This window comes from Neophocaena asiaeorientalis, unplaced genomic scaffold, assembly GCF_003031525.2.
Source record: "Neophocaena asiaeorientalis asiaeorientalis breed wild unplaced genomic scaffold, Neophocaena_asiaeorientalis_V1.1 scaffold123, whole genome shotgun sequence".
NCBI lineage: Eukaryota > Metazoa > Chordata > Mammalia > Artiodactyla > Phocoenidae > Neophocaena > Neophocaena asiaeorientalis.
Genome location: NW_020173666.1, coordinates 13,844,930 through 13,870,369, shown reverse-complemented (window position 1 = coordinate 13,870,369; position 25,440 = coordinate 13,844,930). Strand labels below are relative to the sequence as shown.

At 43.9% G+C, this 25,440-nt stretch overlaps 2 protein-coding genes across 6 annotated transcripts in view; one reads left to right on the top strand and one right to left on the bottom strand.

Moving 5' to 3' along the window:
• Window positions 1–10,692, top strand: part of PLG (plasminogen) — a 44,608-nt gene extending 33,916 nt beyond the window's left edge. For 2 of the 5 annotated variants that reach the window (XM_024747968.1, XM_024747966.1), the window contains 6 exons: window positions 1,683–1,803; window positions 3,546–3,626; window positions 4,120–4,260; window positions 6,065–6,171; window positions 9,744–9,889; window positions 10,531–10,692. In XM_024747968.1, coding sequence (XP_024603736.1) covers window positions 1,683–1,803; window positions 3,546–3,626; window positions 4,120–4,260; window positions 6,065–6,171; window positions 9,744–9,889; window positions 10,531–10,692 — 758 coding nt within the window. Of the gene's footprint in view, window positions 1–1,682; window positions 1,804–3,545; window positions 3,631–4,025; window positions 4,030–4,119; window positions 4,261–6,064; window positions 6,172–9,743; window positions 9,890–10,530 lie in introns of all 5 variants that reach the window. The other 3 variants (XM_024747967.1, XM_024747969.1, XM_024747971.1) reach the window with 3 other exon arrangements.
• Window positions 10,693–11,577: 885 nt separating this feature from the next.
• SLC22A3 (solute carrier family 22 member 3) overlaps window positions 11,578–25,440 on the bottom strand; it is a 49,413-nt gene continuing 35,550 nt past the window's right edge. The window contains exons 7-10 of the mRNA XM_024747911.1: window positions 21,284–21,392; window positions 20,431–20,543; window positions 17,102–17,201; window positions 11,578–13,114 (exon numbers count right to left, since the gene is read on the bottom strand). Coding sequence (XP_024603679.1) covers window positions 13,054–13,114; window positions 17,102–17,201; window positions 20,431–20,543; window positions 21,284–21,392 — 383 coding nt within the window. The 3' untranslated portion in view covers window positions 11,578–13,053. The remainder of the gene's footprint in view (window positions 13,115–17,101; window positions 17,202–20,430; window positions 20,544–21,283; window positions 21,393–25,440) is intronic.

The window sequence follows — 25,440 nt, the reverse complement described above, 5'->3', positions numbered from 1 at the left end:
TTAAAACAATGGCACCATGCAAATTGCACATAAGTAAAACAATTTGAAACCAGAACTATAATCTATTCAGCACAGTATTCTGCTTCTCAATTTTATCAAGGGATTGTATTGTTTTTCTCTTTAATATTAATTTCAAAAATTGAAAGATGCAGGCTTCCCTGGTGGCGCAGTGGTTGAGAGTCCGCCTGCCGATGCAGGGGACACGGGTTCGTGCCCCGGTCCGGGAAGATCCCACGTGCCGCGGAGCGGCTGGGCCCGTGAGCCATGGCCGCTGAGCCTGCGCGTCCGGAGCCTGTGCTCCACAACGGGGGAGGCCACAACAGTGAGAGGCCCGCATATCACAAAAAAATAATAATAATAAAATAAAATAAAAATTGAAAGATGCCCATTTTAAACATAATTTTATTTATTTATATTCATTTATTTTAAATTGTAAATTTTTGTTAATTGGTTTTAACAACTCATTTCAATTCCACCAACACTAACAGTACAAATAATAAGTAATTTAAAATAAATAGAACTTCAGCTTTGTTTTGAATACTAAGACCAGGGTACCATAATATCTGTAGTTATTCTTTTCTTAGTCCATTTCTGTAAGTCTATCCTGTGTAAGACACAGTAAGAGAAATTAAGGTCAGTGTTAGAGAGTAGGATTTCATTATATTGCATGCTTCTTTAAAAAAAAAAAAAAAAACTTCTGTATATAGATTCTCAGAATAGGCCAAGACAATTGGAAAGGTATTTGGAAAATTCAGATTCCAGATTCACTAGAGGATAGAATCTCTTGGTTGATTAAGAGCAAAAAATTTCTCCTTGTAATGTTATTATCAACGATGATTTATGCTTCTGTTTTTGAAGATCTTAAAGGGCTCCAGACAGTAGGGAAGCCCTTTATGAATACCTTGTGTAGCCCCTGAACTGTTCTAGACATTAGTAAGTGGCACCAACCAGAGATGGAGCATTAACCCTAATCTCCAGGAACCCTGCAGGCCAGGTGGAGAGAGAAAGCAGGTGGGAGAGTGAATAGAGAGGAAGGCAAGCGAACGGAAGTCATCCCCGTGGCATTGGGTTAGTCTTGGGAGGCTCCCTGGAAGAGCCATCCTGAAACTGGCTGAGAGAAGGCATTATTTTAGTTTAGGACTGTTATCCTTGCTACACACACAGACACACACGCACACTTGCGTGCACACACACAAACACATGCACACATACGTGCACACACAGAGATTCACATTTTAAAAATACTCTTAGTGCCTTTCAATGGGGATGACAATTATGGTTTTCAGTAAACTTTACATGGTTCAGATGATGATGGTGACGATGACTCACTCTCTAGATATAGCACATCAAGTCAGAATAACAATTTGTGTCAGTCAAGCTCCTCTCCAAAAAGCTCTCATTCTAACGCCTAATTCTTCCAAATTTATTTAATCACTTCCTTAAGAAAGCAGTAAAAAAAAAAAAAAAAAGTACTTATATTTTCTTGAAAGGAGAAGGAAATGTTGTTGTCCCCTACCACTCTTGAAACTTAGAAAAAATATTCCAAAAGTTGTTTATGATTTTACTATTTAGTTTGGGCTTTGGGATGTCAAAAATTCAGTGCTTTGGCCACGAGCCATGAATTTATCACGAGTTGCTCTCTCACGTCTTCAAATGCAAATTTTTCCCACTTTGTGCCACAGTTTCCTCTTCATTTGATTGTGGAAAGCCCAAGGTAGAGCCGAAGAAGTGTCCCGGAAGGGTTGTAGGTGGGTGCGTGTCCACCCCACACTCCTGGCCCTGGCAAGTCAGCCTTCGAAAAAGGTAACACCATGTCCAGAAACAGTGTATTCCATCCTCCTGTGTACTCCTTGCAAAACCTTTCTACATTCACACTAAATCCACATACCCTCAGTATCAGTACCTGCCTCTAAGTTCTGCAAAGGAGTAAGGAAAACTATAAAAAACTTTTTCTATGTTTTTTAGTTGAGGGATAGTTGCTGTAAAATATGTTACAGCTGTGAAATATAGTGACTCACTGTTTTTAAAGGTTCTGCTCCATTTATAGTTATTATAAAATATTGGCTATATTCCCCTTGTAGTACAATATATTCTTGTAGCCTCTTTTATACCTAACAGTTTGAACCTCTCACTCCCCCTCCCTATATAGCCCCTCCTCCTTTCCCTCTCCCCACTGGTAACCACTAGTTTGTTCTCTATATCTGTGAGTCTGCTTCTTTTTTCGTTATGTTCTTTTCTATGTTCTTCAGTTTGAAAATAGTCAGAATTAGAAGCTTTTTTTTTTTTTTTGATCTGGGCAGCTCTCATCAAAATTGATAAATGTAGCAATTTACACTAAGTTCCCATAGTGCTAAAAAACTATGGAAGATGCCTTGAGGGTTTCGATAGATACCCACTGTTACTTTGTCAAACGAAGAGAAAGGGATATTTTTAGAAATGGGACACCTGGAGGGGGAGGGTAAAGATTAAATTATCTATAATATATCACACTGAGTCTCTTCTCTTTTTTTTCTGTCTTTCTTTCCTTCCTTCCTTCCACAGTTTTGAGAACTACTGAATTTAATCAAAGGGTGCTCACCCATTTGCAAAACGCCATCTCCTTCAGTGAAGGGTAGCTCAGGATCGACGTAATTTAAGAGTGATCAGTCCCCATCCGACATGACCCAGAAGGTTCAGGTTATCTTTCAGTGGTGCTCGCCTTTGATAAGCCCGTTTGGCGTCTCATTCGAAGCACACGCGGGAAACAGGCTGATGTGCTTTTGATGTCGCACCAGAGCACATGCGCCCAATCGCTGTGCTCCGCGGTCTTCCTTCCGCTTGTGAGACGCTATCGATGAATGAAAATAGTCTATTTCATTCCCCGGCTGAGTTGGCTTTTCTTTTATTTGTCTTATCATTTAGTAACTGCTTGAGATACGGAGCCTTCACCTTTCACGTATCTCATATTCCTTCTTTCCCAAGATGCGCTGTGGTCTATTTCCAGATTGATAATCGCCTTGCTGGTCATTCACTTACTATTTGTGTCCCTTTCATTATGATGGGCTTCGGAGCGGCTCACACAGATTTTATGAGTGACCCCGTGCCTAAGCAGTCCTATAAAGTAAATGATTTAGGAGACGTTCCCCCCAGAGCGAGCTTTCTCAGGTAAGATTAGCAAATGCCCGTGAATCACGGCTACTCAGGATCCCACTTGGTTCCCTGAAGAATGACTCGTCGGGTCTTGCATAGATCTTGTCAAAAAGAAGTGACAGGGAGCTGGAGTCCAGGGCCAAAGGGTCAAAGCCATGGGCGTGGACCCCCTGTTGGAGTCGCATGGCTTTGCTGGGCCTCGCCTGTGCGCCAGCCACCTTCCAGAGTGGTGTAGTGACCTCCTGAGAACCCACCACAGGAGCACAGCTCAAAGCTCCCACCATCCCGATGACGGGCCGGTCACCTTGTCCTTTGGGAACGTCAGCGATATCACAACAGAGTGAGCACTACTTCTGGGCTTTCTGTAGAATAAATCATCAGGTTTGAACTAAAATCCTGGCACATTTTCCTTCTAGATTTCCTTCTAGAAGCCACTTCTGTGGAGGCACTTTAATATCGCCAGAGTGGGTGTTGACTGCTGCCCACTGCCTGGACAGGTATGTTTAGGGGACCCCTGACACAAAGACTCACTCGTCTTAAAGACTTCCGCCTCCCCGTCTCTCCTTTCCTTCACCCTTTTCTCCTCCCCTCTCCCCTTCCCTGTTCCCTCCCCTTCCTTCCCTCCTTCCTTTCGTGGCAGTGACACTGGGGACCAGGGAATGGATGAGAAGGGCCTGAGGCAGAATTGCCAGGGCCATTGGACGAGAGAGGAGGAGGTGTTTCTAGAGAGAAACGAAGAAGACAGACCCCTATCTGTCCTGCGCCAACTTCAGTGTTGGTGTCATTCTTCCTCTGTGGTCAGGCCAAAAGCAGCCCCGAGAACATTCCTTAACAGCCAGGTTCAGGTAAACCGTGAACTTGTTTCTTGCCACTCGGAGGTCTCTGATGGTAGGTAGCCCAGTGGGGAGAAGACGCAGTGTTTGTGGCTTAGAAGGGTACTCGATGAAGGGCTGGCCCAGATTTTGTTCCTAACGTTGCTGTCTTCTCTAGCTACTCAGGGCCGGCATCATACAAGGTCATCCTGGGCGCACACCGAGAGACCGCCATTGAAGACAGTGTCCAGGAAATACAAGTGACCAAGCTGTTCCCGGAGCCCACTCGGGCCGACATCGCCTTGCTCAAGCTGAGCAGGTACTGGCTCGCCCGTGACTCTCACCCTGTGAGCAGTGAGAACATTTGCTCATCGCTGGGTTTATGAGCCGTAACAGAGTTGTGTGTGGGCAGCCCCGTCTAGGACCCCAAAGGCATGGGGCATTGGGACAGGCATTGACCTTCAAGTGAGAAAACCTGGGCTCAGCCCCGCCTGCCTCTTACTAGCCGTGGTCACGACAAAGGCACCAGGACACAGTTTCCTCTTGCGGAAAAAGAGCGAGTTGAAACATGAGGTACAGGTTACCCCTCAAACTCTCTCACTTAATGTTCCCCAGCCAGCTAATATACATTCATAATCAGAGAATTATTCAATTATTCCAGGTTGACACTCTCTTTTCAATGTAATAATATATTTGGGGGAATCCAATGGGATTATGTATATTTCGATGCCCTTTATAAACAGACACACACACTCAAAATTCACAAGTGCAAATTCTCCTTCTTCCTATCTCTGGTTTTATGTTTCCTGTTGAAATGGTGTTTTCTTAAGTCTGACAAAATGATAAATCTGTTAACGTCATTTAAAGTGAGCAGTATTTGGAAACAGGGCACAAGGGAGACAGCTAAATAAACAGACTGCTATTTTGAGACTAGGCACATTTGGGACAGTCAGCAAGGCACGCAGAGCCCATCGGTCATGCATGATGGGCTCCAGATGACAGCGGGACGACGGTGACGGTGACGAGGATGTGGCCAGCCCAGGGGTAAAGAGTCTGAGTGGGGCTCGCTGGGTCTGGACAGAAAACACTTCACAAGTTTTCTGGGTCAGTAAACTGAGCGACTCCCTGGGGTATTTGGACGCTCTGGAAAGGAAAGAAAGGGCCTTCTTGGCTTAGCCTAAAAAAGGAGCTGATTCGCTTTTCTCCATGGTCCCCTGGGGCCATCAGGAAAGCTGTGATCCTCGAGCAAGTCATTTAGTGAACGTGGGTTCTGGATGTGTTCTCCGATAGACTGATGCGCTTGAGCTTTCGGGTACCCACCCCCAGGCTCCCCAAACCCCAAGAGTCTCAGGCATTGGCGTTCCGCGAGGGGAACCTATACCGTGATGACCGCGGCCCCCACTCCATGTGAGACGCCCATCTATTCTGGTAGCTCTGACAGTGTGTGTCTGCTTCAAAGTTGAAGGCCATGATGGTTCTTAATCAGAATCAGGCATTTCTCACCTTCAATGGGTTCTCCTCCTGAACTTACTAAAATAGAATCAAGTCTAAAAGTCAAAGTTCTAATATTTGATTCTCTGGAACTCCAACGTGAAAGTTTGTGGAAAACAATACTACTTTGCTTAGGCAAGGGACTTACTTCTAATCCTCTTTGATTTGGTATCTTGCATTATATTGGATTCTTCCAGCCATGGTGTTGTAACATTCATGGGTGAGGAATCTGAGGACCCCGAAGATGGGGCAGCTTGCTCCTAGTGGCACAAGGCACTTGTTATTATTAAAGCCCTGTGATTGTACTTCAGCTGAATGGTCTACCTGCTGACTGAAGCCCTCTTAACTTCATCCATTGTCATCTCTGTTCCCACCTCTAGTTTCTTGTCCACAACTGGTGCCTTTGAAACAAATTATTCTTTTTTTTTTTTTTTTGACTCATAAGATACTACAGGCAAATGTGAGGATGAAAAGTTGTTTTCTACATTACGCTGTGTCAGTGAAGCAAGGAAGAAATACCAGCTCAGAGCGTTCTGGGGCTGTGGGGCAGGTGGGATCTTGTGACCAACAGATGAATGGCAGAAGTCTCCCAGCAGGGCAGTCAAATGTAACTTTTGATGTTTTCCTTTCAGCCCTGCCATCATCACTGAAAAGGTAATCCCAGCTTGTCTGCCATCCCCGAATTACGTGGTCGCGGACCGGACAGTATGTTACATCACTGGCTGGGGAGAAACCCAAGGTAAGGTAAATTCTGTGACTCACATGATGAACTGGTTCTGACCTGCAACCTACATGGGAAAATGAGCATGTGTACTGATTTCTATCAGTGAGTGAGGTCCACTCCCTTCCTGACTTTGTCTGGACATCTGCCTCCGTCTCTATAATCAGTCATCGAGGGACATGGATGAGGGGAAGGGTAGTGTTTCCTTGAGACTCTGACCTCCAAAAATCCAAGGTTAATATTGTGTCCCCAGGTAAGTAGGGTTTTGACACAAGCTACAAATTAAGGGTGTTAGATTGTCGTTCATGTGAATTAAGCGCACAGAGTTCCCAAACACGGTGCAAATCAACAACAAAATTTATAGTTAAACTAGTCTCCTCAAATACCCACTTGCCTGGCTCTGCGTGGAGACGTTGTCGGGGGTAGGGCAGACTGACAGCAGGGGAAAGGAAGAAAGGTCCCAATTCTAGGGTGGTATTTGGTATTGGTTGACGGGGTGAGGATGAGAGAGGAAACGTTTCTGCAGGATCCTGGCTCAGCAGCTGGTACTATATTTTGGGAATCCCATCTTCTCTTTGCAGTATGCCCTGCATTATATTATAATAAAAATTATTATTATATCCTTCAGACTCGGGCCTAGGAACATTATAAGAATGTCCTAGATCTCTGCCTCACTTTCTCAGAAGCATTGGTCGGAGCACCAGAGTGGGAGCCAGGAACCCTGGAAAGTAGTTCTGGTTCTGCCACCAGCTGGGCGAACGGGACAAGTCACCTTACCTCTTTGTACCATTTGGCATCTAAGCCCTCATCCATAAAATCCGTGTTTTCAAATTATGTTCTACATGTTAGCCTTGGTTTCCTCATCTGTGCTCCCCTATGAGGTCACTGTGAGGACTGAGATAGTGCATATGAAGAGCTCAGTGCTTTGGAGATGGTATTTCAGCAGCTCCTGTGCCTATTATACGACCACCACCGCCATCACCACCATCATCACCACCACCATCACCATGGACACTGCCATCACCACCACCATCACCACCACCATCACCATGGACACCGCCATCACCACCATCATCGCCACCACCATCACCATGGACACCGCCATCACCACCACCATCACCACCACCATCACCATGGACACCGCCATCACCACCACCATCCTCACCACCACCCTCACCATCTCAGGACCATCATTATCATCACCATCGCCGTCATGGTCGGCCCCCAACCCTCCCCGTCATCACCACTGTCACCGTCATCAATAAGTACCACATAACCTGTGTGTAGCTGAGCCCTGATGGAACCCAGGCCTGCCAGACCCCCGCAAGCCCATTCACTGTTTCTTCTGTCTCACGCAGCACCCACACTTTTCTAACTTATCACCCTGCACTGGGTTCCCCTGTCTCTCCAGGCCTTGTCTGAACGTCTAACTGGAGAAAATGACTCTCAATGTATTCATTGGGTCAGGAGTCACAAAACGTGAGTCAGGTCTGTTTACCAATTTTCTATATGTCAGTAATGACATCAGATCAATCAGCCTCTCCGTGTGAGGTCAGAATTCTCCCCTTTAGTCTCCAGACTTTCCCTGACTTCTGTATTCCAAAGCAAGGTAAGGGTTGATGTCGAGGGGGTCATTCATGTCAGCCCCTCATTAGCAATCGCTGGGTGTTTTCGGGGACCTGCTTCGACGTCGCCACCACCCCATCAGGTTCCTAGGTCACCCTCAGCCCCAGGCCCTCAGAAACGCCATCTCTCCTGTGGCCACACGATGGCAGCACCTCTGCACAGACCGCGAAGGCGTCTGGTCAACTAGCAGTGGATCTGTCCCTAGCCTCAGGATCTGTCTTGCTCAGAAAGCAGATGTAAGAGCAGGACACTCAGTTAAATTAATTTTCAGCAAAAATTTTTGAGAAGGCCGCACCCTCTGCATATCCACCCAATTCAGAAAATGCAACCGCTACCCAATGCTTCTGTGGTCAGGACTTTCGTCCTCGGTGGCTCTGCCCAGGGCTGGGACTCGCCTCTTCTTTCCAGATGGTGGATCTCTTAGGTGCTCCCGTCAACTCCAGTGTAAGTTTTCTGAACTCAAGACAATTTTCCAATTTTATTAAAAGTCTTTGGAGAAGAAGCAGTACCTTATTTCTTGGCTGTTTCCCTCTGGCAACGCATAGATTTTGCAAAGCTCATGAAAGCTGGGCTTGCAAAATTGGAAAACTGGATTATTTGTGAAAATGCTGAGACGTACCTGGGTGTGTCCGTCTGGAAAACATCATCTCTTCCTGTGATCGTGCACGGGTTCTATTTCCATTTGCCAAAGTAAGAAAAAAGCAGTTTTTCTCACAAAGAAAGAAGTGCAGTTTGGAAAACAAGCACACCAAAGAATCTTTACTGGCCCTAATCGGAAAAGAAATGTAAATTAGGAAATAAATTAAGACAAGGTCCACCCATCACATTAGCAAACATTTGAAAATTATTGGTTTTCAGAAGGTTGCTGCGCACTGCTTTTTTTCTAGTGACATTTTACACTGTCACACCCGTTTAGAAAATATTTGGCAAAGATATTGGGAACCATAAATATGTCTATATAATCCCTCAGAACTTAGACTTAAGAAAACACTAAGGAATATGAATAACCTGTAGGAACAAAGAAGTGATACGCTGAGAGCAGCTGTTGTAGCCAATGAACGTGGTGGTGAAGAATTTGGACCACGATGTTGCAGACCCAAGTTCAAATCCCAGCTCCACCATACGTGCTGGGTGATCTTGGGCAAACTACACACCCTCCCTAAGCCTCAGTTTCCTTAACTGTACAATAGGAATGACGAAAGTGCCTAGGTGACCGGACTGTTTTAAGGATTAGATGAGCTACACCACATAATGAGCTTGTACCTGAAAAAGTTAATTGTCAGTCAATGACAGTTGTTCTTTTTTTCGAATATTGGGGTAAAATATACGTAACGTAAAATTTACTTTTTTAACTGTTTTCAAGAGTACAATTCTGTGGCATTTAGCACCTTCACAACGTTGTACAACCGTCCCCACTATTTACAGAACATTTGCCTCATCCCCAAAAGGAAATCCCAAACCCATTAATCAGTCACTCCCAACTAAAATATTAATTATACAGATTGTAGGTGTATGAAAGTCTTTATGATATAACTTTGTGTGGAAAAAATGTGCAATATGATATAAGTAGTAAAAGAAGCATATCAGAATCCCAGAAGGGCATATATGAAAATAGTAGCACTACTATTTCTCAATCTCTCTTTATACATTAAAAGTAAATTTCTTTATAGTTTAAAAAAAAAAGAAACCAAAAAATAACAACACAAACCAACCTCAAAATCCCATAAAGAAGCCCAGATTAATTAAGTCTAGGTCTTGGGAACATGAAATCTTATATAATGTTTATACTTTCAAGGGTCAAAAAGAAAAAAGAAAGAGTTCTACTAGTACTGGGAACTGACTTCTTGTTTTATCCAACCTCACGATGAACATGAGATCTATCATTGCTGCTCTGTTGTTCTGGAAGCTTCCTTGCGGACACGTTTTCGATCCAGTCACCGTGTGTTTCATCTTTTTAAACACAGGCACTTACGGTGCTGGCTTGCTCAAGGAAGCCCGGCTGCCTGTGATTGAAAACAAGGTGTGCAATCGCTATGAGTATCTGAATGGGAGAGTCAAACCCACCGAGCTGTGTGCGGGGCATCTGGCTGGAGGTGCTGACAGTTGCCAGGTAACAAAAGACTAAAGAGATCAAAGTTCATCTTGTGTTGGCCTGTTTTGGCCCCTTAGACATTTCAGCCCCAAAGCAGCAAATTCTAGAAGGATTTGTCAATCGAAGGCCACAGTCTAAATGTTGCCTGGAAACCTTTTAAGCGTGTCTCTGAAGGCTGATTCAGGTCATCTAGGGTGATTTCTTCGGCCTTGAGTTCCACACTGGTTATAAGGGAATAGTTAAGCAACAGCCCCTACGCCTCTGGGAGGGGGATCTTGGGTGGGACTCGGGACGTGGCCTTTCTAGTAGGAAAGGGAGGTTGGTATGAGACAAAGACCCTCCCACACCTCCTTTAAGATTGTTCTTGGGGTTACCCTCCCTAAGAGAAACCCCAAGGCTTGAAGGGATGAATACAGTTTTCACAAGGGATTTCTTTTCCCCCCGGGGAAACACTAAATGGTACGGTTTCGTTAAACGTACGTTGCCTAGTACTGAAGCACAGCAGATGTTCAAATAATATGTTACTAAGTTCCTTTCTGGTTGGAAAGGGATGTTCAAATACTGGGAACAACTTACATTTGGGTAATAGAAGGATGACATCCCATACTAAAAGGATGGAAACTTAATCCTCTCATGGTTTTTTCCCTTCCTCTGTGTAGGGTGACAGTGGAGGGCCTCTGGTTTGCTTTGAGAAGGACAAATACATTTTACAAGGAGTCACTTCATGGGGTCTTGGCTGTGCACGCCCCAATAAGCCTGGTGTGTATGTTCGTGTTTCAAAGTTTGTTACTTGGATTGAAGAAATAATGAGAAAGAATTAATTAGATGGGAGACAGAGTGAAGCATCAACGGATCTGAAGCCGGAACATGGGTAGGGAATTCAGCGTGCTCAAAAATAATTGACAGTAATCAAACCAAGTTTGACGCTGTACTTAGCTAACCAGCTACTGCCAGCCGCAACATTTGTTTGTATTGCTGTGGATAACTTGTTCCTGTCCATGGACTGCTGGATTCTGTAATAATGAGGCAATACAGCTATGACATTTGTTGAAAATAAACTCTGTACTTCCTTTGACTTAATCTTTTGATTTTCACTGTTTTCATGCTCTTCGTTCATCCTACCAATTGTAAATGGTGTAACTCTTACAGACCCGAGTGATTTTGTTCTCTCTCATAAGGAAGAGAGGAACGAGAAGCCTGTAAGATGAATAGAGAAGCCCTAGTAAGTCACCTATACATTTACCTTGTCACACATCTTTAATGTCTTTATTTTTGGCACTGGGATGAATGTTTTCAAAGCTGCAGCATATATGGGGAATCATGAGAGCACATTCTGTTCTTGGGAATGAAATCTGTTACTGACAACTTGACTCTAGCCCAGCGCAGGAGACCCTGGGCAGACAGCTGTATTCTGAGAAGTAAACCGGGCAATGGAAGTGTCATAACACGAGACCAGCTAAGAGTCTGAATGGGATTCTGGGTCACACATGAGTCTAGGAATGGTGCCAAGAGCCTGGAAAGGAGCAACGAACATATATTGAAGGCGGACCATTTAATTTCCATCAGTAATTGGCTGCCTGGATATGTAGTACACTTTGTCACATGGGAAGAGTGTTCTACAGTGACGCACGTTCAGAAAGAAGAGAAAGGATGCCAATTGATTTTTCTTGACAATTTACATTTTTTTATTGTTATCAGAACCCAAATGTCAACTCAAAATACAATTCCAAGGTGATCGTATCAAGAAGCAACAGTCATCTCACAGCAAAGAGAAAAATGCAAAAGAAACAAAAATACAAGGGTGTATGAATAAAGGGTAAATGCAGCATTACACCCTTAAAGAACTGTGTTTATTTCATTGAAAAATAAAGTATTCAATTCTGATGTGCTTTAAGGATTAAAAACTTATTTTACAATTAGCACGTACACCGTACATATCGTCACATGTTCACATAGAAACTTTCTTCCTCACTGGCAAGGTTTCCCTTTGGCTCACATTTTACCTGTCCACCCAAAATAATTCATTAAACAATTCTGCATAAGATACATACTGAACCTGAAAATATAACAAATGTGACACAGAAAGCAGGACATCATAAAGACAGCATATTTGTATTTAAACTCCACATTTCAAAAAGTCTCAGTAACAAAAAAGAAAGATCAAATCCCTTATTAGTACCTGTAAAGTCATGTACAATATAAACTTCTGCTAGTTCTTTTAAGCATGGATATAACTGACCTTTCTTTCAAACTAAAATGTAAGCTTCTTCCCAAGACAAGTCAAAAGTGTCAAGATTGAATGAGATTTGTCCATAGTTTTCACTCTTGACCATGGGCATCATCACAGAGCTGAACTCACACATGTAAGATAAATATCCCTGTATGATTAAAATCTGAAGACCCATGAATTCATAGTCCATGGGTTTCATCAGTAAAACACTGAATATGTGGCTCTAGGTGTCCACTAAAGGAGGACCGCAGTCATCCTGAATCATCTCAGGACCAATCTGATTTTATAAATAATAGAGCCAAATCCTTGAATTGTCCAGCAGATTTGTTCTTATTTCTGGAACAAGGCCTAAAAGTGCCTGCAAACCTAGATGCTCCAGGAGCTTAAGGGGCTCAAGGTGAGAAGAGAAAGCAAAGGCTCAGAGCCAGGTGGCCCGAGGTCCTTAGATTCAGTCTCTGCATTAACAAGATCCCCAAATCTTCATCTTCCCTGCAATCATCAGAACCCTCCGTTCAGAGCCTCCACGTCTTGATCAGATTTGATGAACCCATCCCTGTACACTTGCCCCAGATCCTTGGTTTGCACATCTTGCATTCTTGACGGAACCGTCATTGAGAACTGGGTGGGGCTTCTCTTGTCTCTCCGTAACCCAGTGGGTCAGAGACACTGCCCCAGCGTGAGAAAAAACCTCAGGAGGATCTGTGCACACAACGGGCTCTTGGCTAAACCGGTCACATATTACATGTTCCCAGAAACTTTGACAGCACGATGAGTCTTGATTCATCCGACGCTGTATAAAAATACTCTGGATAGTCTGAATGTCTTTGTAAAGTATTGAAAACACTTGGAGCTGCACAGCTGAAGTGGACAACACACACGTCTCTGCAAGGCACGTCGGTTTCTTGGGGGGACCAGCCTGAATAGCTCTTTCCTTGCATCTTTGGCAGGGGGCTCAAAGGTGAGAGCTCAAAACTTGAGTTTTCTTTTTTCTGCCACATTTATAGGAATGTGGACTAACAAAACAAAGGAGAAAAGAGAAAGTCCTTATAAAAGGTTACCCAACTAGTGAGAAGGAAGTCTTTTTGTTACGACTCAATTTCATAGTTGGTTTTGATCGAATACACACATGCATAACTACTCATAAAAACCCAACTCAAAGGGAACAAAATTAACTGTCTCCAAGTCATTTTTTGCCTGCCCTCAATCCCTAGGCAGGGGTTAATTAGCATTATAGCACATATAAATTCTTTATGAATTTCTACTCCGTAACAGATGGTTTGGAAATGAGCTGCTGATGTGAACAAAAGAAAGCAGAAATGAGAAAATGACTAAGTGCTGTTGTAGAAGGGAAAATACTAACAGGTTTCCATAACTTGGGGCTAAGTAGTTTTTGTTCCTGAGTAAGTGATTATAGAATGCAATCAGTGTGCTTAACTTGTAAAACCATAGATCAGACTTTTATCAGACGTTTTTTCAAGGGTAGGGACCAGGCATAATTAATTAATTTACCCAATTTTTTAATTATGAAAATTTACAAACAGAAAAAAATTCATGTAAGTTGAATTTTTGTTGGACGAATTCTTCCTGTGTATGTACTGCTTGGATATTAATTTTCCCTGCACGCCATTGAGATGGCCTTCTCACCTCCAGAACTCCATCTCTTCCATTGTTTAATTCTATTTTTAATATGATTGAATTGGCGAAAGAGTCTTGATCTCAAATCACTCCCTCTTCCTCCACTTTTTCCTGATGAGTTTGAAAATCTGACCTCTGACTGGTTTGGGGATCAAGAATGAGTCTATCACGCTCACTATAAATGAGCCGCAGCAAATGGAGTCGAGTCAAACAGAAGGATGCAGTCCCTGTCGCTGGAGGGTTGGCACAGAGGGCATTCACAAGAGAGGGCAGCAGATGTGCGGGAAAAGAACTCTGCACCACTGAGTTAGACGTCTCAAAACTCCAACGACACATTCCCAGGCTTGTGCCACCAACAGTCAGCACTGAACTTCTTACTTTTGACCCTATAATCCCGGCCGGGATGCTCTCCTGCGTACCCCAGCCCTGAACAGATCCTGCAGGGCATCAGCCCACGAGAAGTTGCCCTTAAAGTTTGGATATCTTATTTGAAGATAATCCTATTTCCTTTCTCACCATTTCCCCTGCTTTATCTAACCTTATACAGTCTTCTTTCCTTTGGTCTGTTAGCATGACTGCAATTGGGGTGACAGGGTTGGACACCGCCCACCCTGATCTGGCCCCCATACGCTCATACAAACCACATAATTGTCTGTGATGACACAGCTAGCAGCATGTCTATCCTTTCTGGATGATGCAAGTCTTTCCATGATGTAACACTCAAGAGGACAGTTTTGATACCTTTTATAAATTTCTTTTTTAAAAAAATATTTGTTTATTTATTTATGGCTGCGTCGGGTCTTAGTTGCAGCACTCGGGATCTTTCATTGTGGCACGCGGGCTCCTCTCTGGTTGTGGCACGGGGGCTCAGTAGTTGTGGCGTGTGGGCTCAGTTTCCTCACGGCACGTGAGATCTTTGTTCCCCAACCAGGGATCGAGCACGAGTCCCCTGCGTTGGAAGGCAGATTCATAACTACTGGACCACCAGGGAAGTTCTCCCTTTTATAAATTTCTTAACTTAATTTTGGTTTATAAAATGGCAATGTCTTAAAGAGAATCTCCCACCACACCTCAGGCTTCACATAGCATTGTTTTACGGTAAAACATAGGTAGAGCTTTGGTTGAGGAATAAGCCATTACCTATCAGTTTACTTACAAACAAGCACAAGAATCTGATTGGGTTACTTCATGGGACGAATGTCCACCTGTGCTCTGATTGGCCAGTCCTGTTAGAAGTCGGCTGGTGGTTTGGTTTTGAGTACACTGATAAGCCTTTCTTAGGAAAGTTCTGAGATGATTCGTCAATCTTATTTTTCAAAATAGCATCAAGAAATAGGACTATGAAATCACTGTATAGGTTTTAAAGGTCTGGTTGAAATACGTCTGAGCGATGGTTGCCTATCTCTGGGGAGGGGGATGGGACCTCATTAAAAGAGGATATGAAGAGAGAAATTTCCAATACTACCAGGGGATTCTTGCTACTAAAATACTCATAATCAAGTAGGATACAGCATAAGATAATAAAACTATCCAAAACAACAGTCACGCCTGTACACCGGACAATATCAATCCCAGTACTAGCATGTAGAAGTTGTGAAGTCTTTCTGAGCACAGATTTCCTAGCATACAAAACAGTAACGACAAGAACTTGTATTGCACAAAATCACTTTGAGTATTAAATGAAATGACGTATATGAAACCATTGATCACGTATATAAGGACCTAAAAAATGTCGGTTTCTATTCTCTTCCCAGTCTGTCAAGTGAAGAATAAAACTGCCATGAGGTTACTAACATTTCAGTCTTGTCATAAATACTTTTGATACACTTTTTAAATATTTAGAGATCCATACTCTTAATTTCTAGGTCACTGTTTAGAAGATTGATTTTTATTTTTAAAATTAGCTGTTAGGAGCTTCTCTGGTGGTGCAGTGGTTAAGAATTCGCCTGCCAATGCAGGGGACACAGGTTCGATCCCTGGTCCAGGAACTAAGATCCCACATGCCGTGGAGCAACTAAACCTGTGCACCACAAGTACCGAGCCTGCGCTCTAGAGCCCGCGAGCCACAGCTACTGAGCCTGCGTGCCTACAGCCTGTGCCCCACAAAAAGAGAAGCCACCACAATGAGAACCCCGCGCACCACAACGAAGAGCAGCCCCGCTCACTACAACTAGAGAAAGCCCGTGCCCAGCAATGAAGACCCAATGCAACCAAAAATAAATTTAAAATAAATAAATAAAATTAGCTGTTAAATTATTTTTTTTTTAATTCACAAATGAGGACTTCCCTGGCAGTTCAGTGGTTAAGACTCCACACTTCCAATGCAGGGGACACAGGTTCGATCCCTGGTCAGGGAACTAAGACCCCACATGCCACACGGTGCAGCCAGAAAATTTAAAAAATTAAAAAAAATAAAATTCACAGATGATACAAGACCATGAGTTGTAATTTAAAAAATTAAAAATCGAACAATTCAGAAGTCTATGGGGTATAAAAGTAATGTCCTCCCTTCCACACCCCACTTCCCGAACGATTTCTATCCCCAGAGGGTATATTTTATCATTTTAGATCCTTTCCTATGCATTCTCATATTCATATTCTCTCTTCCTGTCTTTTTATTATGGAAGATTTCAGAGGAGATTAGAATATGTGTACTGTGGATTTTTCTTGATATAACAGAAACATATTTCATATTCATGTGTTGGTTGGATATTAGCTTTCCCTGTACACCATTTAGACACCCTTTTCCCAAGTTCAGTCTCTTTCTCACTGTCCTTCTCCTATCTTCTTTCTATCTGTCTATGTATCACTTGTCATTCATCTATCCATCTATCGATTGAGCTACCATTCTATCATCATCTGACTAGCATTTATTTTCCCATCTAGCTATAGAGAGGGATTACTCTTGGTTTTATTTTTTAATAAATACTGTAACACATTGTTCTGTGACTTTTCACTTTGTAATCCATCTTGAAAATCTCTCCATGTCTTTCCATATAGATATATCTCAATTATTTTATAGATATATTATCATTTTCACCATCGGTTGCCTATCGATGCACATTTAAATTATTTCTACTTTGTCCAATCATCAGTCTCTTTCCTTTAGATTCCTTCTGAGTTTTAACACCTTATTTAGAAATGTTTCCCTCTTCATAACCACATTTAAAAAATAAAACATATTCTTTTACAGATTTGCTTTACATTAACCTTTTAAATCTACTTTGAACTTTTTGCTTCAGATGTAAGACAGGGATTTAATATTATATTTTCCCCCCTGGATATTCAATTTTCTTAGCACCGTCCTTTCCCAGTGGGTTTGAAATGCTGCTTTTACTTAGGATGTGCTGAATTTTGTACCGTACCTGTCAAGTTTTTCTACATCATCCACTGTTTCTGGCAGGGCAATGCCCTTGGTTTCAGGCAAAAGCATCACAAGAGCACCACAGACAGATGCCAGGATACCTGTGGCACAGGAGAAAGGTGTTACGGTACCGGGAACGCACAGCGCCCCCTCATGGCCCCCTGCTCGGTCTGGAAGCCGCTGTGCTCACTACCTGGACTCATCCCGCCCCGCAGCAGCCCTCTGGTCACCCTGCCCAGCGTTCCTCTGTCATGATTTCACAGGTTCTCAGCCTTCCTCAAACTCTAGACAGTTCCATCACTCCTGTGCTCTTGGCATCCATCCATTCATTCACTCGTTTCACAATTTACTGAGGACCTACCAAGTGCCAAACACTCCGAGAAGCCCTCACCTCCTACTTCACAGGGAACATAGAAGCCACCAGCAAGGAGTCCCTCAGCCTCCTTTCACTGCACCCTGCCCCTCCCCTTCCCGCTTCCATCATGTGACACCCAAGACTCGTGCCCACATCTGCCCGAGAGCATCTCCTGGCGTCTTTGTGGGCTCCACGCTGTAGCGATTCATCTGCTCTCTCCAGCACCTTTAACCCGTCAGTGGACGCCTTGAAACATATTCAAATCTCTCCTCTTTAAAGAGCCTTCTATCAACCTCACCATCCTCCCTTCTTCCGTTCTTTAGAACCGCAATTCTTGAAACACCATCCTCTCCTATTTTCTACACATCTTCATATCCCAGCTGTGCTGGTAAATGTCTAACAACCAGCTCTCCAGAAAATAAAGTCCTGACGTGCAGCAGCATTTCCCTGTTTCTGTGGTGTAAATACACCCAGCGTGGATGCGAGCGATTCAAACCAGCAGTGTGACATCGCGAGTGAGGCTCTGGGGAGATGGGCGGCAGCATCTCCACCGTGGACTACGGTGGACGCACCAGCCTCGGGGACAGATGCAGCAGAACTCAATGAATCAGGAACTGATGAGGTGTGCGTATTTATTACCCCTGCTTTTAATCTATTTTATATATTCCATTTTTAATGATGGATGTGTTTAAACTGGCTCAAAAATTCTTGAAAACTTGACAGCTGACCTTGGCGGGCCAGAGTCACCTCCCAGCTCCACCTGCCCTGATCCGGCTCTGCTCCATGTCCCCTCTGGCCTTGCTCCAGCCAGGTCGCCAGTTGCTGCCACCACCAGGTGCAGTGGCCCCGCTTCTCGTCTCTGCTGCCTGGCCTCGTGGCAGCTCAGGCGGCTGGTGACCTCACCCGCCGTCCCCGTGCTTCCCTGCCCCACGCGCTCCCGGTTTCCCTCCTGCCCCTCTTGCATCCCTTCTCATCCCCTGGCTGGTTCCTCTCCCTCTGCTTATGCTGGATGTTCTGTCGTTCCTCAGGGCTCCATGCTGGGCCCCCTTCTTTCCTCTCGCTCGGTCCTGTTCCCTGTAGACGGGGTTTCGGTCACTCCCATGGTTTCAGTGGTTATCTGCATCCAGATGGCTTCCAAACCTTCATCACAAGGCCACACTTTGCTCCCGACTCAGCTCATCAAACCTACTGGCCTCTCACCATTTCAACTTGGATTTCTTAGAGGCACCTCACGCTACAGACAGTATCCCTCCGCGTCCTCCTGCAGACGGGCACCTCTGACATTCACTAAACTAGGGCTGGCCCCGCCACCTACGGTGCTGCCAGCCCGGAGGCCGGCTGCCAGCTCCCTGGTCCCTCTGGCCCTCGTCCCGTCAATCACCCCCTTTTGCCAATTCAACCTCCAATATATTTTTGTGGATCCTTCCACTCCTCAACATTCTCAGCGCCATCACCCTAGACCCAGTCCTTATGAAATCTCTTACCTGATTACACCAACATTCTTTGAATCGTCTCACCAGTAGCATTGTCCCCCTCTAACTCATAGGCATACCTGCCATCAGAGTCATGTCTCTAAAATGCAAACCTGACACTGTTAACCCCGGCTTGAAACTCTGCTCTTTGGATAAAGAGCAGACCCTTTGCACATCGGAGAAGACCCTCCACGGTCCGGCCCCAGCTCACCTCCCCAGCTGCATCTCTCTTCAGGCCCCAACTTACACACTGCACTCTGTCCTTTAACTTCCTCTTACTCTAGGCCTTCCCGCTGCCTAGAGCACCAGCCCACACCTCTCACGTGCATAATTCCTATTCAACCTCCACACGGCCCCCTTGCTCCCTGACTCCACGGGGCTGGTGCTCCCTGCGATGTGCTCTCATGGCGCCCTTATTTATCACACTCCCCTGTGACTGGCTCCCTCCCCAGCCAGACTCTGCGAAGCAAGGGCCTGCCCTGCGGCACCAGCGCCCAGCTCCGCCAGCCGGGCTCACAGGCAAGCCCCGAACCTCGACGGCCTGGGCTGTCAGGCAGCTCTGTCTTGGTTGCACAGTGGCCCCTCTTTGCTTTTTCACGCTGGCCCAGAATCAATGCTGAGCTTGTTTATCAGATCCCGTGAAAGAGTTTGAAATGATCTTTTATGGAATCACTGGTGTCAGTGATTAGAAGCCGACTTTATGGTCCCCAGCACAGCTGAAGGACGCCTACATTCCTCCGGATGTATGCCCTCACGGACGCAATGTTTTCGTTGGAGCTTAAACTGCGGAGCAATGGGTGAAAAACCTCTACCGGGAGTAAGGAAGTGGAGGTGGAGGAAAGGTAGGTGAGCAAGGGGCCAGCCGGCATCCTCTCTTGCTGAGGAGGGTATGAGATCTGGGCAGAAACAGCACTGGAGATGCACTGGACTGAATTACCCTAAGGGGCCTCCCTATGCTATGGTTCTATCCCTTCATGAGTTTCGTGAAGATTGAAGGTCGGAAGGAGGGTATGAACTTGAGGGGCATCGAAGAGGTTACGGTACGTGTCTGCAAGGGCTTCTGCGTCCTCTGGTCTTTAAGCACGGCGTGCTTAGCACCAAAGCACATGCAGATACAATACTGAGAGACATGGAGCACTTAACAATACAATTTGTTTTTAGGCTTGTTTTTAAACATACAGAAGGTCCTATTATTTGGTCCTATTTGGAAAATTATTGGTTATGTTCCACAATATTATAAAAAAGTTTCATAATATTTGATTTTAACTCAGAACCTCAACAAAGAAAGCTAAACTGAACACTTTTTTATAGCAACCCTTAATGTAAAGTAAATGTAAATGGTTTAGGGTCCACATTTCATTGTGCTTCCTCAAAACGGAAACAGCTGTTATAAAAAGAGCAAATGGTTAAAATTGATATCCAGCCTGATGATCATTTTAGGTTCTATTAATGTGAAAATGTGGATGAGAGCATTTAAGAATAGGATGTAAAGTGAGAACTTACCAAAGATGATAAGAGGTAGTTCTAGCCAAACGGCTGCTAAGCGGAAGAGCAGAAATGGGGCTATGATCCCCCCAAAATCACATAAACCTGAACACAGTGAAACTCCAAAGTTTCTGCAGAACAAAAAAATTGTTTTAAAGTATTTAAATAAATTCAAGATACATAACATTTTCAGATATCTAAGTAACAGAGAAATCGTAACAACATTTCCCACTTCTCTAGCTTTTAACTTTGAAAATTTCTCCTCTCTCATACCCTAAGCGCATCATTTCCAACCTGCACCAGTTCACGTCTGGGTAAAAGCTGAGTCACAGTGAGGCTAGTTGGGGGCGGGGGCGGGTCTACAGTATTGGTGGAAATCAATCTTCCATCAGCGGCTCACTACCCAGCCTGCTCTGTGGCGCTTATGTGTCTCCTTGGCACCCCAGATTGGCGGTAAGGTGTGCTCAGGAATATTCCCCCAAGGAAGGAGGCCAACCTGCCCTAGCTATGCACATTGTTTCATCTTGTCCTTCAATAATCGGCTGTGGAGTGTGGTCAGAACAGAGGCTGTAGCCTTTACACAGAGCCCTGCTGATGAAGGAAGATGTAACCCATGACGCAAGCACGCTACCCAGATTTTCTGATTTCAGGTCTAGTGCCTTTCCACAAACCCCCAACTGTGTATGAAGATATTGATGATAATAATGCAAAAAGAAGCTACAACTCAAAACTTAGCTTTTCCACGGGCTGAATCCAGCCCAGGGTAATAGGTCGCCAAGCTAAGAAAACTATTTCATAGTTTTTAAGTCAACTTCAAAGATGTGGCTGCAGAATTACTTAGGAGAAACCACGGTACGGATGTTGGAATTACCGTAATGTTGTTGGGTACAATTCTGAATTCACCAAATAAACAATTTCAAAGGCCATGGTAATGCCTAATCTTCCCAGGGTAGCAACAATGGTCCTCAACCAGGGTATTCCTGCAAAAACAGAAAATTTGCAAGGGTCTGCTTTCAATACAATTTTACAAAACAACAAAGGGCATTTGCTTAGTGTTCTCCCGGCCGTAAATCTGCTCATTTTAAGTGCAAATGGTAGATGCCTCCTAATATTGTAGCCCAAATTCAACAGCAGCAGCAACTGGGAGGACAGCTAGCATTTAGTGCACCAGCTGCCTTCCCGAGCAGGGTTGGATTACAGAAATACAAGTCAAGGCATTTGTTGAGAAGCTGCTACCTTGAAAACAATGTTCCAAGCAGTGCCTTCCTAGAGGGCCTGAGTACACTGGCCTTCTGTCTGGAAGGCAGTCTTTGCCTGTGCCCTTGAAAACCATCACAGCAGTCTGACGCCCATTTGCCCTCTTTCTGTTCATACCCCTTAGTGATGACACACAGAATCACTGTTCCCAACAGACCAGGAAAGATCTGGACCTGAAACTGACTTTGGTTTCTTGCTCCAAGGACTGAGATCTCCGGGAGGGGACATCTCTGCCGTGCGTCATCACCAGGGCGTATGTCTTTCCTTATTTCCCTCATCCCAGGTCTTTCTACTTTGCCTACGAAATCATCCAGAAGGAGCCAGATTCTTTAATGCTGGTTTGTTCATTCATTTAAAAATGAACTGTTTTAGGGCTGCTTTGGTTATATGAGGAAACACTCCTTTCCTCCATAGTAACTAGTGGGAAATGCCAAATGTTCTCTACTAAATATTTTCTTTCCTTTGTGCTTTAAGGGAAGAAGGCATAAACCATTTTTGCTCTAAAAAGTCAGTGCTCTAAATTTCCTAAAAGTTGTGCAGTTGATGCCATCCTTTTTTTTTTTAATTGAAGTATATTTGGTTTACAATGTTGTGTGAGTTTCTTCAGTTATACATACATGTACATTCTTTTTCATATTCTTTTCCATTATGGTGTATCACAGGATGTTGAATGTAGTTCCCTGTGCTCTACAGTAGGACCTTGTTGTTTATCCATTGTCTATATAATAGTTTGCATCTGCTAACCCCCAAATCCCATTCCATCCCTCCCCCTCCAACACAAGTCTGTTCTCTATGTCTGTGAGTGTGTTTCTGTCTCGTAGATAAGTTTGTTTGTGTTGTATTTTAGATTATACATATAAGTGATATCATATGGTATTTGTCTTTCTCTGTCTAACTTACTTCACTTACTAGGATAATCTCTAGGTCCATCCATGTTGCTGAAAATGGCATTACTTCATTCTTTTTTATGGCTGAGTAACATTCCATTGTATGCATATACCACATCTTCTTTATCTATTCATCTGTTGATGGACATGTCGATTGTTTCCACATCTTGACTACTGTGAATAGTGCTGCTATGAACATAGGGGTGCATGTATCTTTTTGAACAAAAGTTTGGTCTGAATATATACCCAGGAGTGGGATTGCAGGATCATATGGCAACAGAGACCTCATACTGTTTTCCATAGTGGCTGCATCAACTTACATTCCCACCAATAGTGTAGGAGGGTTCCCTTTTCTCCACACCTCCTCCAGCATTTGTTACTTGTAGACATTTTAATGATGGCCTTTCTGACGGGTGTGAGGCGGTATCTCATTGTATCAATAGTTTTGATTTTATGCCATCCTTTCTTAGTAGACTTGGGTGAGGACATATGACCGCGTGAACAGCAGCTTATCTACTCTCCAGAGCAAAGCCAAGGGCATTCAGCATATGCCTGGCTTCCATCTTTGAAAAGGAAACCTTCTCCCTTTGTACTCATATTTATTTATGCTTGCTCAGCACTAAAGGGTCCTCTTGTCTTTTAGAATTATCACGCTTTCCTGAATATATAATTTTTTAGTAGAAAAGTAGGCATGAATCAGGAGGACGAGAGAAAGGATGAAGCTCAGGAGATTTACGTGTTTGGTTTTTTTTGCTGCACCACACGGCATGCAAGATCTTAGTTCCCTAACCAGGGATCGAACCCATGCCCCCTGCAGTGGAAACGAGGAGCCCTAACCACTGGACCGCCAGGGAACTCCCCTTCTGTGTGTTCTCTTTAGAGAATATTCAACCAATAAAAAAGCTAAAACTCATTAAATAAAACAGTTGCCTAGGAGGGCAAGCAAAGAAAAAGAGGGTTCCGGAATCCAGATCATTGCTGGGAGGCTCCAGTTTGTTATATGCTGATTGCAAACTGGCCGAGGACGCCCTGGTGTCCTTGATGTTTTTCCCAGCTGAGGACACCTGCAGTACTCACATTAACGTCACACCAGGGAGTGAACAACAGCACAGTCGTGCTGATGCACTGGGCCCGCCATCTGCTCTGGCCCAGTTGTAAACAAGTGTTTTATTTAGCCTTTACTTTTTCGTTAAGGCCAGGGAGGGGGACTAGGAAATGCATTCCACCCCCTCCTTCAGTGAGCAGGTGCTGCGGTGCCAGATGCTGGGGAACTTAAGTGGCAACTGGCGCTCAGATTCCCTGGGTCCCGGCCTGACCAGGCAACCTCTCGCCGCTCTCAGGCTGCTGAGAAGAACGCTGTTGGCTCCCGTGGAAAGAACTTGATTACCCAGGTTAGGTTCTTAAGCTATAGTTTTTTCTACTGAATCACGACAGCTCTACAAGTGAGTCCCACTGACAACTTCAGTGACAATTTAAGTTTATAACTGACTGCGGAAAAACAAACACAAACAAAAACCGAGGAACCAAATTAAAACACACACACACACACCCTCCCCCCCTCCATGAGAAATGTATGTGGTTAGCTCCGTGAGTACAGATAAATAAATAGTCAATTCAGTAAAACGTTAAGAAAATGCTGTCAAGTTTTCTCAAGGTCCTCAACTCTTTCTAAGAAGTAAAGGCCAGTATCTAACTGCTCTGGGACAGAGATTTTGTTGAAATGTGTAACAAAAGAGAAGTCCCAAAGGCACTGCACTGCTCATTTTAACTAAAGGGTAAAATGAAAACAATTCATAGGAGATGTAAGTTATGTATGACTATTACGTATGCACATAAAAACTTCTGATTATCCCTGTAATATGCTAAGTTCACCCTGGAGTGGCAATAGACATCTTTCCGGTAGCAATGGCAGAAAACAACAAGACAAGTTAAGAATGAGGACTGAAACTGAAACTACCTCCCATGAACTCCTGAGAACACAGAGAAAGAAAGTCCCTCTGATGGGGATTTGGTCAAGCTGGTAGAGATTACTGAGAATAATACCTCAATTTTTGAAGAAAGGATGCAGGATTTTAAACAAACACAATTTTACATCTCCTCTGAATGCACCATCTGCTCTGAGTTCTGAAATAAAATGTAGTGAAAATTCCTAGTAAGTAAGATAAACAGACTGTACTTTTTACTTAAAGAGAAAAGTCCAAGACAACTTTTTCATTTCAAAAAGACTTACCCAAACTGCCGAGTTTGCAGCCATCTTGAATAAAGTCAAATTAAAGATGGCAGGTGAGTATGGATTTAGAAAGCTCTTTATTTTTCAGGCTTTAATTAGAGTTAAAAAATTGGGGTCAGAAATAGTGAGTCTTAGATGAGGATACAGCCTGAAAGCCTTTCTTTTCCGGAAGTTCATTCTTCAGACCATGAAAAGTCATGCTTAGTGGATGGAAAGTTGGTTAAACCGTTTTCTCTGAGATAATTTTAGAGCTGATTCCCCTAGAAGGCTACTCAGTATTCTCTTCAGGGGCAGTCATCCTGGTGATGATGTCAAGAAAGGCTGAGAGGAAAAGTCTTTCTAATGTTAATTCAACAGCCCAAGTAACCAAGTCCCGAGGTTCCCTTAAGTGGAAGTAAGGATGTCAACACAAGCAAGAAACCTCTGCCAATATGTGGCACTCACACACAGCATTAGGGATTTTTTTTTTCAGTGTTCTTTTTTTTTTTTAACATCTTTATGGGGTATAATTGCTTTACAATGGTGTGTTAGTTTCTGCTTTATAACAAAGTGAATCAGTTGTACATATACATATGTTCCCATATCTCTTCCCTCTTGCGTCTCCCAGCATTAGGGATTTGAACTTATTCTTAGCAGTCAATTATGACCAGCGTG